The sequence below is a fragment of the Colossoma macropomum genome, unplaced genomic scaffold (assembly GCF_904425465.1).
Source record: "Colossoma macropomum unplaced genomic scaffold, Colossoma_macropomum, whole genome shotgun sequence".
Taxonomy (NCBI): domain Eukaryota; kingdom Metazoa; phylum Chordata; class Actinopteri; order Characiformes; family Serrasalmidae; genus Colossoma; species Colossoma macropomum.
In genome coordinates this window covers 742,771-761,542 of record NW_023495723.1, presented here as the reverse complement: position 1 = coordinate 761,542, position 18,772 = coordinate 742,771, and the positions used below count along the sequence as shown (strand labels likewise).

Sequence of the window (18,772 nt, the reverse complement as noted above, 5' to 3'; positions counted from 1 at the left end):
AGACATCAGTGGAGTGTTCAGCCTCTAGTGCCTGGAGGCAGAAACATTAAGGCCTTTGATTAAGCTTATCAGAGAAGTGCTGATCCACACTCAAAGATTCAAGGGTTCTTCGGTAAAGAAAAGAAAATGGTTCTATACAGAGGTTCTTTGCATCATGAAATGGTTCTTCAGATTGATGGAAAATGTGCATGAATGTGCTATAGATGGTTCTATACAACCTTTTTGAAAAGGGCTCTATATAGCACCCAAAAGGATTCTTCTATTGTTATATACAACACATTGTCCATCAATCTGAAGAATGCTTTCACCATGCAAACAAACCTTTAAGCATGCAAATGGTTCTTTAAGTGTTCATGGTTCTACACGGAACCATTATGTTTATTAAAGAACCCTTGAAGAACCATTTTTTAAGTGTCATCAGCTTTTTTACTCAACCAAAGAGGAGTTTTCCAGAGAGTCAGCAAGGCATTTCACTGTCTATAAAGTAGTGTGAACCAAATATTTTCTAAAAAAAAAAGTTATGCTGAATTCACATGTTGGCGTTGAGAGAACTGATGCGACCATAGTAGAGTAAAGCCATGCAAACGTTGGCATGGTGACAGAGTTTCCTACGAAAACAGATGAGGATTGTTTATTTAAGGTGGGAGTAGACAGGAAGATGCTCTGTTCTCTTATTTTTTGTTGTATAATACAGGGTTTATTTGGAATTCGACAAGATGTTTGGCATCCATGGCTCTCAAAAAATCAATATCTGGTTTATTTCACTGTCGCAGTGAACGGCTATAGATGGGAAAACGGAACTTTTGATGATACGTTCCACTCGCTGCTGCGGCACCACTGAAAACGATGGTATATCCAGCTCCACCGCCAACATGTAAATGCAGCACTACTGTCCTAAACAGGTCAAATAAATCATTGTTAAAAACAAATCACATTTTTTATTCTACATCATTTTGATATGACATGATATTTAAGCAAAGTAATCAATTAAGCTCAAGCATATCTTAAACGTGTGCTGACAGTAATTCACTCCTATTTCTAGGACATATTTAGGAATTCTGATTAAATGTCCAACCCACAAGCCCCACACTGCTGGTCCCTGGGGGAGCTGTTTGCGCGGATGAATGCAGGGTCTTTGGACTTTTTAGTGCAGTTCTCTTTCAAAAGGCCTCCATTTTCACTCATCACACATGCATCAATAGTTGTCAAAGGTAACATTTAAACATCGTTCTCTTTTGTACTTTACATCCCCTGAGTCTCAAAAATTCTAACAGCCAAACACCCCGTCTTCAGCTCTCTCTCTTCCCCCTGCTGTGTATCTGTTCTTTAACCTCCGTCCTTCCTCACTCATACTCTGCGATCAGCACCATCATCCCGACTCCGAACAGCAGAGCGATGATCTCCATCACCGACTGGCCCACACTCGAGCGGCCAACCAGCAGCTCTGGAAGGACGGTAACTGTGGCAATGTAAACAAAGCCGCCGGCCGTGAAGGGGAGGATCCAGGCCGTGGCGGCGGCTCCAACCCCCTCTGCCAGAAGGGAGCAGGCCGTCCCAGCTAACGCACCAATAGCAGTGAGGAGCTGAAGAAACATCGCCTAAAAGATGAGGACGAACACAGAAGAAGAGAGTAAGAAAAAGGAGTTTACCTTAAAACAACAAATTGGTAAAACACTAGTCGGTTCTCATAGGCGATGCGTTAGATGTGGGAGAAATGGGCAAGCATGAAGACCTGACAAGGACCAAATAGTCAAGGCCAGATTACTGGGTCAGAGCATCTCTGGAACAGCAAGGCTTCTAAGGTGCTCCTGGTCAGCAGAGGCAAGTACCTACCGACAGCCGTCCGAGGATGGACTAACCACAGACCAGCGACAGGGTGTTGGGCGCCCAAGACTCCCCAGATCTCAATCCCATTGAGCATCTGTGACACGTGCTGGAACAAGTCTGATCCACGACGGCTCCACCTCGTGACTTACAGGACTTAAAGGATCTGCTGCTAACGTCTTGGTGTCAGACACCACAGCGCACCATCAGAGGTCTTGCAGAGTCCATCCATCAATTCTAAACATCAGTCTAATGAAGCTAATTTTTCTTTAATGCAGTTATCTGCCAATATTGACAGTAGGTATCATCATGCATTTCTAGTTACTGCCAGGGATGATAATAATGAGTTCTAAGGATTAACACCTACTGCAAACTGACAAAGCCAGGCATGCGGTTTCAATCAACCAAATGGTAGACAATACGCAAACATGAGCACATTCGTGTTCTGGCACACTGTAAGGCACCACACCTTCCTCTTGGTGCATCCTGATTGGACGAGGATGGCGAAGTCTCCAATCTCATGCGGCACTTCATGCAGGAGGATGGTGATAGTGGTAACCACGCCGACCGCTGGACTAACCAGGAAGGAGGCTCCGATAGCAAGACCATCCGTGAAGTTGTGAGTGAAATCGGCCGCCAGATTCAGGTAGCCAGACACTTTAATGTCTAAAAGGAAAGAACAACAGAGATATTCCTTAAACAGTTCAGCAAATCATCTGAGATCATATGACTGCGATGGCCCTACGCTGACTGGTGGGGAGTAAGCTTGTATTACTTGTTTTTAACCTCTTACCTGAGCTCTCCGCTTTTGCTTTCTTCACCTTCTTGTCTTTTTTTTCTTTCTCTCCTTTTTTCACGTCGTCCTTTTTCTCTTCTCCGTCACTGTCTTTTGCTTTCGGGGCAGCTGGGAACACGGAAATATTAAAATTTTATTCAATTCTCAATGCCAAGCGAGGTCATTTGCCATTCATTGTCACATATGTCCAAAGTACACTATATGGACATAAGTATTGGGACACCTACACATCACACCTACAGGAGCTTTTATGGCATCCCATTATAAATCCATAGGCATTAATATGGAGTTGGTCCCCCTTTACAGCTAAAACAGCTTCCATTCTTCTGGGAAGCTTTCTACAGATTTTGGAGAGTCTGTGGGAATTTCTGCCCATTCACCCAGAAGAGCATTAGTGAGGTCAGACACTGATATTGGACAAGAGGGTCCGGCTCACAGTCTCCGTTCTAGTCTAGGTGTTTAAAGGGGTCGAGGTCAGGGCTCTATGAGGGCCAGTCAAGTTCGTCCACACCAAACTCACCCAGCCATGCCTTTATGGAGCTGCTTTGTGCACTGGGGATCAGTCATGCTGGAGCAGAAAACGTTCTTCCCCAAACTGTTCCCACAAAGTCGGAAACATACAATTGTCCAAAATGTGTTGAATTAAGATTTCCCTTCACTGGAACTAAGGGTTCTAGAGCAACCCCTGAAAAACAGCCCCATATCATCATCCCTCCTCCACCAAACTTTACAGCTGGCACAGTGCAGTCAGGCAGGTAACGTTCTCCTGGCATTCGCCAAACCCAGACTCGTCCATCAGACTGACAGATAGAGAAGCTGATTCGTCACTCCACAGAATATGTTTCCGCTTTACACCACTCCATCCGACACTTGGTATTGTGTATTTTGATCTCAAGCTTGTGTGCAGCTGCTCAGCCATGGAAACCCATTTCATGAAGCTCCTGATGCACAGCCCTATTCCTGATGTTGCTTCCAGAGGCAATTTGGAACTCATTAGTGAGTGATTAAACAGAGGATAGACACTGTTACCTTTAGCACTCAGTAGCCCCATTCTGCGAGTTGCATGGTCTAACGCTGGCTGAACTGTTGTTGCTTCTAGGTGCTTCCATTTCACAATAATAGCACTTACAGTTGTCTAGGACAGATCTAGCAGGACAGAAATGTCACAGACTGACTTGTGGCAGAGGTGCCACGTTTAAAGTCACTGAGCTCATCAGTACGACCCATTTTACTGACACTGTCTATCGAGACTGCAAGGCTATGTGCTTAATTTTATCCGCCTGTTGTAATTTATATATACACACTACAAACTTACCAAGGCAAACTGCACAGGCTATGGTCTTCCTTTCTCTTATGTTGCTGGAGGATCCCTATATTTTTCTCTTTAACAAAACTTCACACCAAGACTGTGTTACCGGGTGTTTCATTTTAGATGGGAAAGCATTTTGGATGTGTTTCCAGCTCTGGCTAGGACTGTTTTCAGGCACTCCGTCCCTGGACTGAAATATGAATGGTGGAATGTGCTTATTTGACTGTTTACTAGATAGACGTGCAACAGAAATTTGACATCATAATGTTGAATTAGAGTGATCATTTGAAAATACTGTCATCTTTTTGAAACAGCGCAGGATACTTTATTATAGTTATACTGCCCACAGTAACAAGGTTCTTACCATGAGAGTGAGAGTGTGAATGAGAGTGTCCCCCCTTCAGCAGACGAACAAACTTCTCCACCACCAGGAACGCCACGATACCTCCCAGCACCCACAGACCTACAGACATCATGTGATCATGAGCCGCACCTGGAAAGGGAACAAACCGCTGTGTCAATGAAAACACAAACAAGTACATGTAACACTCGCAACTAGTCATCTGCCCATGCGTAGAGTGAGATCAGCACAACCATCATCTTCCTCCTGTATTTCATGTAGCCAATCACATACCATGAGAGTGACCATGTGACGCCTCGCTAGCATGGGAGTGACCGTGGCCCTCGTCTCCATGGTGAGAGTGGGGTTCTGTAAAGGAGGAAAGAGTGAAAAAGAACTGAGTTGCTGAAACTTTAACAAAAGAGCTTTTCTTACAGACGTGAGAATTCTCCACTCCAGCGGTAATTAGCTAGTTTGAGGCTATAAATGAATGTGGTTGTTTGATTATACAGATATCTGAACTGTTCTTAGCATTTGGTTACTTAAAGGCACATTTCAGCCTAAAGCTAGAGTTTAATATGTCATCAGTGCAGTCAGGCAGGTAATGTTCTTGAAGAAATTGTGTGACATCAAATTGACCTATTTTGAATGTATAAGCTAGCTGTCCTTTTAATTTTTGTTCCAAATATTTGATATATTAAGCTACAGTCCTACCAAAATTCATATTTCGTTATTTATAACAAACAGGTAGTTGCTTCTCTCGTTCTGTGTAGTTTTTTTATTATACACATGGTATATGAAGAGGAAACTGATTGTTGTATTTTTTGTCCTAGTGTGTTTTGTGCAGCTCAACTAGCATGAATAAAAAACTGCAAGAACTTTTCAGTCTCAGGAGAAAAATGTACCCTCTGGTGGACCTCTGTTACACACACTACAGTGCAATGTATTTTCTCCTGTTAACTGCAAAGTGAAGAGCTACGAAGCAATCAAGCTGATAAGCCAATTTAGCTGCTTTATGTTGCACAGCATGAACAATCCAGAGAACTAAATTGTTAATCCCAATTATTTATATAACAATTAGTCATCAGCTAAAGTGCTATGAGTGCAACAGCCCTAATAATAACAACATAAAATATTTTTCTGGTTAAAGTCATTGAGTAGCATTCATTTAACAATTTTAATATTCAAATATTGGAAAATACTGAAATAACCATTTCCACTTGTGGCTGAGGTGGAACTCAGCATTACTTAATGTTTATTTTGTGTGTGTGTGTGTATGTACTAACCAAGAGCATGTGGGATGAGGTGCAGAAAGGCGTCCCCCAACAGCCCCCCAGAGGCAAAGCTGAGCAGAACCTTCAACAGGTTCTGGTGTTGATCCGTGTTTGACTGGACAGGGATGAGGAAGAGGATGAGGAACGGCGCAGCGCTGATCAGCAGAGTGGCTCCGATTGCCTAAAACCAGTTAGAACAGGATCATTAAAGAAAGACATTTCTGTGACCACACAGAATAAATATCACAGAAATATCACAGAAAATTTAAATATCACAGAATTACATGAATTAAGCTAGTGAACACATTTAGGGTACGTTCACATTACTAGGCAGAATTGGCACAAATCAGGTTTATTTCACTGCGCATGCACCATCCGTCAGTGTTGATGCGGCAGCAGCGCCAAACCTGAAGTTAGAGCTAGTAAACACTGCAAAAGCATAGGAGCCTTTTTCACCTTTGTCTCTTTCAAATAATAATGAGCTAAGAGCTGCTCAGAGTCAATTATCTTCACGACGAAAGGCTTGTTCTGCTGGTTTGTTTATTTGCTCATGTTATTGATTAGGACGTTCATTCATATAAATGTGCGTTCATATAATGTATTTGAGTCATTCACCTACACCACTGTGAACGAACCATCATTTAAAAAGAGCAGATCTGAGCAAAAAAAATCAAAACTGATCAATGAGGCTCGTAATGTGGACAGTCCCACAACGGGGAAATTCTCAGTGTTACAGCAGCAACGGGACAGCACGGCACTCAAGAAAAGAAAAGAAGTAACAAGAAGAGATTCAACAAGCAAATAATTAACTTTGTTAATTACTTAACAAAGTTACTTTGTTACTTATTGCTGTATAGACATACATACATACATATATATATATGTCGCTGTTGTCGATACAAAACCTTGTATCTCCAAAATGGTAACTTTATAGGAGAAGAAAAAAACATACTTTACTTTTACTGTAAGTCAATGGAACCAGACTTTTAACGAAGGAATTTTTAGCCATTTCTTTTGCTCCATTTATATATTATATATATATATATATAAAACTTTGTATCTCCAATTTTGTCATTTTTCAGCTTTTGACATAATCTGAAAATGCCTGTTGCTCTTTACATTGTGTATAAATTTTATGTACACACACACACACACACACACACACACACATACATATATATATATATATATGTTTGTACAAAAAAGCAAGAAACTTTACACTATAGAGATATTACATATTTTTCTATTTATACATTACCTGCATCCAAAAATGTCTTGTTAAAACCTGTTTCAGACAGATTTAAATCTAAATTTCTACTGCTTTCTGTATGTTAAATATACACTACAATAATGACCAAAGTCGGCTAAAAGGTTTTGTTCAAACATGTTTTGGACAGACTTAAGTCTGAACACTGAACAGCACTTAAGCATCATTTAGATCTAATACTGATCTATATGTCAAATCTCTGAAACACTAATCTATATCACTGCTGACCTCTGGTGGTTGAACTGTATTACTGCAATATGTGCCTTTTTCAGCAGTTCACAGAAGTAATGCCAGTTTCAACAGTGCATTACTTCACCACCATCAGCTGTGCTCATATTTTACAAGCGTGGCCCAAAGCATTGCTAGACCAGTACATGGTTGAGTGAACCAGTGACTGATTTCTCTACCAAGACGATGTATGCGCGAACTTGCGTGAACTTTTGCGGAGATTACTAGGAGACCCAAATAAACAAAGATGAAGCTGCTGCTGCTGTTTTCTCTGCCGTTTGCGCCAACACAGTAAAGAAGCATCAAGTAAACACGTTTAAGTGACGGTCATGGATATAAAAATGTGATCAGTTTGGTATTTTTTAGAGTTTTAGGTAACACTTTACTGTAGGGTGCTGTTCATAAGGCTACATGACACCTACATAAGCTTGTCCTTACAACTGACATAACCCTACATAACTGTTTATAAATGCTTATTACAACAGGCGTCATCTGTCATAAAGGCTACTTTAGCTGACTTTGATCAAAATTGGCAAATGTAACCTTTATAGCGAATGACGCTTATATGGAACTGAACTAAAAAGGTTTAGATTATTATAAAATAATGTAGAACAAGAAGGTACAAAAGTAGTCCGGAGAGAGGCCATGAGGAGGTTATAATTTTCTGGATTGTTATCTTGAGATCACAACTTAATTATCTTGTGATCTTGAGATAATTGTGTTGTGATCTCAAAATAACAATCCACATATTATAGCCACAGCTCATAGCCTCTTCAGACTTCCGTACTAAATGACCAAACTGATTTTACATCATTTACAATGCTTTTATGCAACTGTTGGTCTAAACTATTTATGGTTATCTGGGCTGCTTGTCAATAATGCATACAGACTAGCTGGACATTTTTAGAGGTTTTGGTATTAGCCTCCTGCCCAACAAAAACAGAGCTTTAGGTCACCTAGATTTTTAAAAAACTCCATTTTCAGGATTTGATTGTGGACTGATAAAACATATATTTGAAAACAGCGACACCACATGCATGATTACTAATGTTTCATTTAGATCTCCGTATCAGACACAGCTGACGCAACTGATCTGTAATATCAAATCTCATTATATGATGTCTTTTTATTAATGTTTTATGATTAGAGGAGACATTCAGGAAAGCCCTATCTTGGACTGTCATTAACAAATAGTTTTTTCTTTGTTTCTGCATCTTGCAAAAATAGAGTTTTCAGGAGCAATGCAGAAAATCTGTTGCTGGACCACTGATGGAAGCCCATATTATGTAACATTAGGGGAGCAACGATCATTCGACTTTGTCGACTAAAATCGATGACCAAATTAGTTTGCAACTAATTTAGTAGTTGATTAGTCGGTGATGTCATTACGCATCTTTCTTGCTCACTAGGAACATTTTCACATTACATTTCACTCACTGGAGACTTAACAACAGCGCAATGTCAGTCTCAAGAACAAAATCTTAAAGTGCGGGAGCTAAACTCAGAAAAAAGGCTGTCAGTTGTGCTGTTTGTAAAGCCGACCTCAGCTGACTACGGGAGCTCATCCTCCATGTTGGAGCATCTGAAGAGGAAACTTGTCGGTTCACTGAATGAAGAAGATTCTCGGTAAGATACGCCGCGTCCCAAACCGCATACTAGCACACTAAATAGTGTGTAAAAATAGCACACATACCATTAGAGGTGCACTCATTAGTGTAGTATGTGAAGTATAGAAGTGTGTGCTTTGGGACGCGGTGATAGTTGTGCTAGCGAGCTAGTTAGCTATTTCATGTTGTGAGCTGAGCCGGAACATTTTCTGTTTCGAAATGCATGTTCTCCGAAATCGTTAACAGAGTTGGAACAGAGGAGCAAGTAACTATCATTCACAGCGACTCTGTTCACTTTAAAGATAACAGTTACACTTTTAAACACTGCATCGTCATCTTAGTGTCGAGGCTGCCGGTGCGGTCAAATTCGGCGAACACAGAGAGCGATTACAGACAGGTTTCTGTTCTCTGCGAACGTCTGCCACCACTCAAACAGTTTAAGGAGGTAGTTCTCCGTGAACACACAGGGTAGCTGGACAAAGGGTCACCGCTGAAATGAAGCGTTTACACAAAATCGTTCATTTAACTGTTCATAGAGACATTTTCCACAAACATTCGCAACTTTCCCATCAGCTTCACCAGAGCGCGTCTCCTCTGCAGCGGGGAGTGAATATCTGCTCTCAGAGAGATGCTGACTGTCCTCCGTTTCAATAAAGACTGTGATTGTAGAATTTAGTTACAGCAAAGCGTAGACAGACAGTAGAATGCAGAGAGCACAGACTGCACTGTTTAAATTTAACATTATTTACTTGATTAAAGGAAAACTGATTTAGTTTTGTTATAATTTATTGCTGCTACTTTGCACATCCTTGGTTATAAATTTTGACAGGGAAAATCCTTTGGAGTTTTATTTTTTTTTTCTTTTATATTAGCAGGAAAGTTCATTAAAACAGTGATTTCTTCAATGTTATTCATCTTTATTGTCTTCATTGTTAGTTAGCAAACGCATAAAACAACCATAATGACACTACTCTTCATTTTGCAACCTCAAGCTAAATTTAAAAGCTAATAGCTACATAAAAGTTATTTGGTACTGTAGTGATTCAAAATCCGAATAATCGATATTTAGTTTCATAATTGACAGATTATCAAATTAGTCATTTGTTGCAGCCCTATATAACATAATTAAAAGTTATATTGGGTGTTTTATGTGTTTCAATAAATGAAAAATAATGCTTTTATTTTTAATTTGTTGCTTGCCGGACTAATACCTGCAGGTTTGCACATTGTAATTAAACAATTAATCAAATAACAACTAATCAATTATAAAAGTAGCCCTGCAGGCCAGGTTTCAAGTATGAAACAGGCGGTTACCACCCAACCCCAGTCATAACGCCACTACTCTTCATTTTGCTCATTTTTTTTCTTGACATTGTTCGCTGGCCAAGTGTTTGTCAGATTAACAAACAGGAAAATGGAGTATATTACGAAACTGGAGCTAACTTCAGCCTCCACATCATAACAAACTGAAAAAATCCAACCACTAAACCACCAACCCTGGAACGAACGGAACGGAGGGACCACATCTTTACACTGATAGACATTCTGCACGGTCCCAATTAAACCAGCGTAATGAAAAGCACAGCACAACTCAGCTCAGCTTTCTGAGGGACAATGTGTTTTTGTTGGTAAGCTACAAGCACGCTAGAAGTCCTAGTATATAGTGTTCAAATAACAGGAAATGCTGATGAAGCTTTACAATGTAAACGATGGAGGCAACGTCCCATCTACCAAACAAAGAGAACTGAGAGAGTGAATGTGATAAGTGTACCGTGTTATACAGATGTTAGATAAATATACTCCAGCTGTTTGTAAATACATATATACACAAAGCCTGTAAATGTACACAAAATATATTTCCCACCAATTCACAAAACGACGCACCAATATGACATTCCTGAGCCAAGTATGAAAATCTGCATGTCCATTTTTGCTGATATTGGTCTTCTGGACAGATTACACTTTAATTAAAACAGCTTCATCAGATATGGTAAGAAAAGCATTGCACTTTCTATGCACACCAACAATGCAGAACAGGTGTTATGAATTATTATGATAATGGATTCATATTACAATCAGCTAGATAATTATTAAAGCTCCTTATACAGTTATTAACTTTATTGAATAGTCTAGTAGATACTAGTAATTATTATGAATTATTCCATAACCACTACAAATTATTCAGTAGCTGTTGTGAATTATTCAGTAACTACTACAAATTATTCAGTATTTATTACAAATTATTCAGTAACTATTATGAATTTTTCAACGACTACTTCAAATCATTCATTATTATGAATTTTTCAGTAACTAATGAATTATTCAACAAATATTACTAATTACTCAGTAAAAAAGTACTATAAATTATTCTTTAACTAACAATTTATTCATTAACTACTTAAAGTTAAACAACACAGAAAGTGTGTAATTGCAAATAAAGTCATGGCTTTGATTTAGTTGTAGGTACGAGCTGACTGGGATTACAGTAGATCATGACAGCCGTGACTATGTTCAAAAACACACAACCTGTGCTAAACTGCTTTTTTGGGAACTCCTTCTGCCAAAAAAGTCGTACCTTTTTGTGTTACAGATAGAGCCACAAAACAGCGGCAATATCAGGTTCAGCTCAGCTTTTCCAATACTTATTAGATTGAGTGGTTTTGTTCCAGTTAGTCTATAAAGCATCTCACAGCAGATCTTGTTTGCTGAATTGTTTACCGTTTGTTTCTGGCCAATTCCAGTTTGTTTAGTTGTTCTGTCTCAGCTGCTGGCCTAAAAGCTCACTTAAAAGGCTGAATGACCAGTTCAGAATTATGACGCAGTCCTGCAGTAACTCTCTTTTCAGAATCAGACTGAACAGCCTGCTGGTCAAATATTATCTTATAGAAGTTATCTAATGTGTCCATTTCCTGGACTTGTATGAGCTAAAGTAGAAACTCAGTGACTGTTATCTGCAGTGTAAAGCGAATACTACAAATGCTATAAATAAATTATTATGATGAATTACTCGGTAACTACTATGAAACTAATGTGTAAATTCGTCCTAAGGGACACTCCATTCCAGCAGCTCTACTGGAAAATAACTGGTTGCTAATGACTGCTAATGGCTATTACAGGAATCAACTGGGTTTTTAAAATTGAACAAGATTAGACCTGTTAAACTGCCAGTGGAGCCCTAGTGTTTTTTACTGGTTTAAAGAAATTATGAGTTCCAGCAGCGCTACACACTTAAAAAAAGATGGTTTTTAGTAAAGAAAACTGTTCTATATAGAACCATGAACACTTAAAGAAGCCGTTGCATGACTAAAGGGTTCTTTACATCATGAAAGAGTTCTTCAGTTTGATGGAGAACGTGCTGTAGATGGTTCTATTAGAAACTTTTGAAGCCCAAAAGGGTTCTTCTATTATTACAAACCTGACATCATGACAATCAAAGAACTCTTTTTGTGCTATACTAAACCCTTTTCAAAAAGGTTCCATATAGAAACACCTACAACACATTCTTAGGAACCTTTTCATGGTGCAAAGAACCGTTTAATCATGCAAAGGGCTCTCTGAGTGTTCATAGTTTTATATATAACCATTTTCTTTGCTAACAAACCCTTGAAGAACCATTTTTAATGGTTATTTAATGGTAAACCATAAAAGTGGTTTATGGTGTTAACGGTTTCTATAGGATTGAACTGAAATCAACTGGCATCAGCTGAACTAGTAAAAACCAGTTCACCATGGGAAGTGATACTGGTTTCACTGCAGGTGTCAATACTAATAACCAAACCAAACTGTCAGTAGAGCACCCACCAACACCAGTGCTATGCTAAATGGCATAGCACTCATCTCTAAATGGGGGTTGAATGTGTGTGAATGCGCTCAGTATTTTGGACTAATGGCCATATTCTGTTATTCTTCAGTTCACAGAATAATAAACATCTAGCACAAACCAGCCTTAATTTCAAGCTTGTCAGGGTTGGTTTATGTGGGACTGTGATACCAGAATGCCCAAGCTCACTACTGCTGGATAAGCTGGGGACTAGCAAACTCTTGAGGCTGGTGTTCCACGTCATATCAAGCTGATAATGTGTACTGGTTGATAAACAAGGCCTTGCTAGCAATTAGAAGTGGGCAATATGACAATAAGTTAATGTTATTGTGATGAACAATGAATATGCTTCTCTGAACATATTGTGGATGTTACTGGTACTTAAAGAACACTGAGCAACTGTATGTTTCATTAAAGAAAGCATAATTTAGTCCTGTTTAACTGCATTTTGTGTAGTGAAATGTTGAGTTAAATGCATGGTAGCCAGAGTTTTTGATGGCATTTCTAAATGTGGCACTAATGATTAACTGTGTCTGCGTCAAGGCCAAATTATCAATAGCAATATTGCGAAGCAGGAGCTACTCAACTGTATTAGTAAGCATGCTACATACAATGCCATATATTACGTTGGTTATCTCATACTGAAAAGAATAAACGCAAAGGCCAGCAGAGTCGCATCAGATTATTAGATTGTGCTATCACTTCAGACAACTGTCTGCTGAGGCTGATGAAGTATCGCTATTATTGTGTGTCATTGTTTTTTTACCTGCATCCACAGCTCCACTGTGTTCCGTCTCTCGCCCTCCGCCTCTCTCTTCACCCTCTCTCCACTGGTACCATGGCTGTGGGTGTGCCCCTGGTCGTGTGAATGTCCGTGGTCGTGTGAATGTCCATGGTCGTGTGAATGTCCATGGTCATGTGAATGTCCATGGTCGTGTGAATGTCCATGGTCGTGTGAATGACCGTGGTCGTGTGAATGACCGTGGTCTTGGTCATGTTCATGGTCGTGGTCTTGGTCATGTTCATGGTTGTGGTCTTGGTCATGTTCATGTCCGTGGTCATGGTCATGTTCATGTCCGTGCTCATGGTCATGGTCATGTCCGTGGTTGTGGTCATGTTCATGTCCGTGGTCATGCTGAAGCTCCTCCTCCTCCGTATGCTGCAGGTTTGCTTGTGCGCTCCACTTGCTGGCACCGTGGTGCATCATCACACCACCACCATGGGAGTGTCCATGGCAACCACCGTCGCCATGAGAATGCCCGTGATGGTGCCCATGGCAACCACCCTCGCCATGAGAATGCCCATGGTGGTGTCCGTGATGGCCGTGTGAGTGGGCATGACCGTGGTCATGGGAGTGGGAGTGAGCATCGGTTAGCTGGGATGCTAACACTGCTAACCCAAACACCAGCAGCAGCACAGACAGGGGAAGGGCCCTCATCTCACCTGGACAAGGAATGAAAACAAAGCATTCACCTCACAATCCTGGAGCAGGAAACGGTGCCCTGGAGCAAACAGAGCGTGCAAACACTGCCACGTTTAAGTGGGTGAGGTCTGTCGCCGTAAACTAACACCCAGCAGCAGAAACTAGACTGGAGCTTCAGACAAGCTCGAAAAAATCCCAGAGGAAGGACACAACTGTCTTATTTTATCAATATATAAAAGACTGACTGATTTTATAATAAAAGCCACACAAAGAAAGGCTTTGAGGGCGGCTCCATCAGTGACTCTCGGCTTTTTCAAACTCATATGTTGCCAGTTTACCATTATAAACACACAGAAGAGAGATGGAACAATACAATGCATACACAGTCCAACAGGCTTACTTTTCAAATAAACTTACAGACCTCAGTGCTCATGTTTAGGAGGAGAAATCTCAGCCTGGATGCCCTAATTCAAACCTTATGTCAGTAAATGTATTACAGCTAAGGTAGCACAAGGCATGGTTAGGTTTAAACAGCACTCATTGTGCAGATTTAGGCCAGTTTAGGTCAGTCACAGCCTATTTAGTGCCTGAAACCCCCAATTTTCTGTTTGCTTCATTCAAACAGCGCAGCTAATCTGCGGCTACAGTGGCTGGAAGGAAGAAAGTGGAGGTTATGTTATGTTGTTGTCTGCGTTGCGCATTGAAAATGATTTGTGCACGGTGCCAAAGCCAGTGTGCAGGACTTAAATCAGAACAGTGATAGAAGCGAAGCAGCTAACCTAACAGGCTACAGGGCTGATGATGATAGAGCGGCTAATGATAGCCTGCTAGCTTAACTATATGTTGCTGCTGGACAAAAACAAGTAACTAATCCTCCGTTTTGGCGCTGAGCTCGTACGTACTCACCTGTCTGCGGACCGCGCTCGGTACCGTAAGGCTACTCGTCTAAAAGATTTCCTAAAAACCGCCAGAAACCGCCGCACAGCTGATGCTCTGCTTCTCTCTGAAAACCGACGTGGCGTTTATTCAAGCGAGGAAATATCGCGAGATCTCCCTAAGGGGGCGCCGCAAACTGCTGAGCTCCAAATCTCGCGATGAGACGATCACAAGTTCCTGAATGAATACAAAGCTGCTCTCTTTCCTTCTGTGGCCCTTTTCCTTTGTTTTTAGTGGAAATGTGATCAAATGGAAAGGTTTCAGAAGAAAGAGCAAGACAGAGGGCAAGTAGGGGATCTTGGATTGCTTTGTAATTTTTACTTTAACAAGAAACTGACATAAGCAGAGAACACCTGTACAGAAGAGTTTAAAGTGGTGGTATAACGTCTCACAGTCTATATATTTTCAGGAAGCTGAGCAACCAGACTTGATGTAACAGTATGAGGTTGGCGTTGCACCATCTAAAGAAATCACTGCCCCCTGTATTACTTTAACACAGGGGTTCTCAACCTTTCTCAGCTTTTTCTACTTAAAAACCTTTTTAGCACAGTGTATCCACTGTTGCAACATGTAACATGCATTAGTGAACCTAAAAAAACAGAACAGCAGCAAATGAATTGAAATGTTCCTACAAAAAAGGGGGGAATATTTGTTCTTTAGAGTGAAGAAGCAAAAAATTGACATCTTTTGTGCTCTGTTTTCACAGGCCTCGTATTAATGTTGTTTACAGTTTGGAAACATTTGATACTTTTTATCATTAAGTCAGTTCTTTTTCATTTTTATGGCAAACTGCCATCGCAGACCCAGTATGGACCACTCAGTATTGACCTGAGGACCACCAGAGGGTGTTTCAATGCCCACTTGTGGCCCACACAAGTGGGCATTGAAACTCAGTGATCTGAGGTCATCCTTCCATACAGAATCTCTCCAGTCCATTCAGGGTCTTTAGTGCTCACTAATGGAGCAGATGTAAAAATTAGTTGGGTCAGTTTGGGGTGGCCTCTGTGGCCACTGTGGTGAAGATACCCTTTTTGTCTGGCAGAGGGAGCCAAAGCGTCGTGTAAGATCTCCAGTCCATCATTACATGTTTCCTACCAGGGTTATTATAGATAAACAAAACAATTACTAAAATGAAAACTATCAGTGAAGAAATGTGCTTGTTGTAATAAAAATTAAAAGTAAACAAACAAATAAATAAATAAATAAAAACTAATAAAAATACAAATGACCCTTTTTAAAAACATGAAAATGAAATCAAAACTGTAATGTTCAGTGCAAAACTAACTACAATGCAATGGAATTGCTAAGGTTTTTTTTTTCAGTGTGTGAATGAGAGTTTAGAAGTGGATCCCTTCTGTGTTCGGCCCTCTGTAAGGAAAGCTGGAGTCTACAGTTGTGTTAATTCTATTCTACACTTACCAAATACCAAATACCCACTTCACAGCACTCATCATAATACAAAAAAACTAAAACAAAAACAGAAACTAAATAAAAACTAAACTAAAATTAATACTTTTTAGCAAATAAAAACTAAACTAAAACTATGCAACTTTAAAATTGACTGAAACTAAACTGAAATATACACACACACACATTTTCTAAGCCAATTATCCTTCTGGCTCACGGGGGGAGCCGGAGCCTGTCCCAACGGTCATTGGGCGGGGGGCAGGAAACACCCCGGACAGGTTGCCAGTCTATCGCAGGGCAGACAGACAGACAGACATACACATTCTTAAATTCCTAAACTGAAATAAAAAAATTAAAAGCTAAATAAAAATGAAAAACTAAATAAAAACTAATGAAGAATTTGTAATTACAATAATGCTGTTTCATACACTGCAAAAAAATGAAATCTCAGCAAGTAAATGATCTTATGATGAATAAAAATCATTAAAATATTAGATGCATTGACTAAATCTAGTCAAAACGATCAAAATATCAAAATATCTAATATTTCTCATTATGAGAGTGTTGTAAGAAAAACATAGGATCAATGTGAGATTATTCAACCCACCTCTAAACACATGTACTTGTTTTAAAGTCTTATTCCATCTGCAGTTTAGTCTGCTTGTTACATGCAAATGTCCAGAAATAGATTGAATAATCTTATAAGATTCTCATAAAAGAGGAATGTAAGATATGATTCTAGATTTTACGATGCTTTTACTTTGTACTTTTAAAGATACTTTATGCAGTGTAACAAGATTCCCAGGACCAAACACAGACCCACAACAGCTCCATTTTACCTCATCTGACCACAGAACATGATAGTTCCACTGATGATAATTGAGCATCACACAGTTACGTTTGTGGTTGGACAACGGCCAAGACTCTCGACTCGAAGTCCTTTAGTTTAGTGCTGTTGTTTAGATAGAAGATTTTTTCAGGTGCAAAGCCATTTTTCTAAAAGTCGTTGGTTCGGTTCATAAAGATCAACATCCTTCATCCATGAAACAGGAAATCATGGAAGACCACTTGAGACATAGATGAGCCAAAACTATAACACTATACGTCCAGATGTTTCCAGACAGTCTTTATAGTGAGTCAGTTCGGTCACTTTAAGGTCACTCATTACTGACACAGTGATTGTATCCTCATACAAAAGCACTGACCAATAGAATGGGACACTCTGGAGCAGCCACACATGAGCGTAAAGTCACCATGCCCGATGCTAAGCGTGGGCTAGAAAGGTCTAAAGCCCCCCAGCATTGGGCTGTGGAGCAGTGGAACTGTGTTCTCTGGAGTGATGGAGCTCCATCCAATACCTTCGGCATGAGTTGAAGTGTCCAGAACTGACCAACTAACATCAGGACCTCACTAATGCTCAATCAAATCCTCACAGCAATGTTCCAACATCTAGTGTAAAGCCTTCCCAGAAGAGTTAAGGCTGTTACTGCAGCACAAACTCACTATTAACACCTTCATTTCAGAAGAAACACTGGAGAAGCATGTGTCTACAAACTCTGAGACATTTGCGGTCAGTTTCCCAGACAGGGATTAGGCCTAGTCCTGGACTGCACAGCTTTAGGAATAGAAATTCTCAATCGACAGGAAAATGTAGTCCAGGACTAGGCTTAATCCCAATGAGAGAAACCGACCTATAGTGTAAAAACTATATAGTGTTCAGATTTTCAGGTACCATGAATTGTAACAAATGTGTTTTGAGAAGAATGTTTATTATTTATATGGTTCAGGCAAAAATCATTGTATAGTATAAAGGTATCGTCTGTCATCTGTACCAAGGGGGTCATTACTTCTAGAGGGCACTCTTTAAAAAATAAAGGCTCCTTGATGGTTCTTGACTTGTACAGTTCTAGGAAATGTTTGTGTGGAGGCTCTTTAAACTTTAAAAAAAAAGTTTTTTTACATTTTTTTACAGAACCATTTTCTGCACAATAAATTGTCTTACTATCACAATATGACTTTCCACAATAGACACATCATTAAGGGCTGCGATGACAGAACAGACCAGAAAGCGCCAAAGTGAGGCATTTAGATTAGTCAGAATAAACATGTGTCTTTGCGTTGGGCTTCAAATATGCTCTCTTTGTATTGCTAGCCTGTAAATGAAATGCTAAAGGAATGAGGAATTCGAAATTAGCCATTAATAAAGCAATTATAACAATCAGCCACTAATTATTATTTGAAAATAAAATAAAAATATTTGATTACATAGAACGGAGTATTAGTTGCTATCCACTTCCGTCTGTTATACTCGTACCCTGGTGTAGGTCGTATCACCCAGTGGCCGGGTTTTGACCACAGGGCAGTTGTTAGCTGGATGGTTGAATATACATTTGTAAGTTTGACTATTTGGGTGCCCCCCTAATTTGGACCCCCAAATTGTTAACATCCTATCTAGTGAACTGCTTCTCAACAGCTTTAGGGTCCGAGTTAGGATTTGAACCAGGATTATAATTAAGACCATGGTAAAGGTTAGTTTTAGGT

At 39.9% G+C, this 18,772-nt stretch overlaps 1 protein-coding gene across 1 annotated transcript; it reads right to left on the bottom strand.

The window, feature by feature from the left end:
* Positions 1 to 321: 321 nt before the first annotated feature.
* LOC118802873 (zinc transporter Slc39a7-like) lies at positions 322 to 14,921 on the bottom strand. Its single transcript, XM_036563294.1, has 8 exons — positions 14,795 to 14,921; positions 13,232 to 13,908; positions 5,556 to 5,724; positions 4,564 to 4,638; positions 4,294 to 4,422; positions 2,618 to 2,728; positions 2,294 to 2,490; positions 322 to 1,598 (listed from the first exon to the last, which is right to left on the bottom strand). Exons 2-8 carry the CDS (start codon positions 13,901 to 13,903, stop codon positions 1,344 to 1,346), a joined length of 1,608 nt encoding a protein of 535 aa, XP_036419187.1. The 5' UTR covers positions 13,904 to 13,908; positions 14,795 to 14,921; the 3' UTR covers positions 322 to 1,343.
* Positions 14,922 to 18,772: the final 3,851 nt, after the last annotated feature.

Bases quoted from the DNA above. Each gene is read 5' to 3' on its own strand.
- LOC118802873 (XM_036563294.1), bottom strand. From the start codon at position 13,903: ATGAGGGCCCTTCCCCTGTCTGTGCTGCTGCTGGTGTTTGGGTTAGCA. The intron at 2,729-4,293 runs GTAAGAACCTTG...CCGTGTTCCCAG, and splicing joins TTCACACTCTCACTCTCATG to CTGCCCCGAAAGCAAAAGAC. The intron at 2,491-2,617 runs GTAAGAGGTTAA...CTTTCCTTTTAG, and splicing joins AGCAAAAGCGGAGAGCTCAG to ACATTAAAGTGTCTGGCTAC.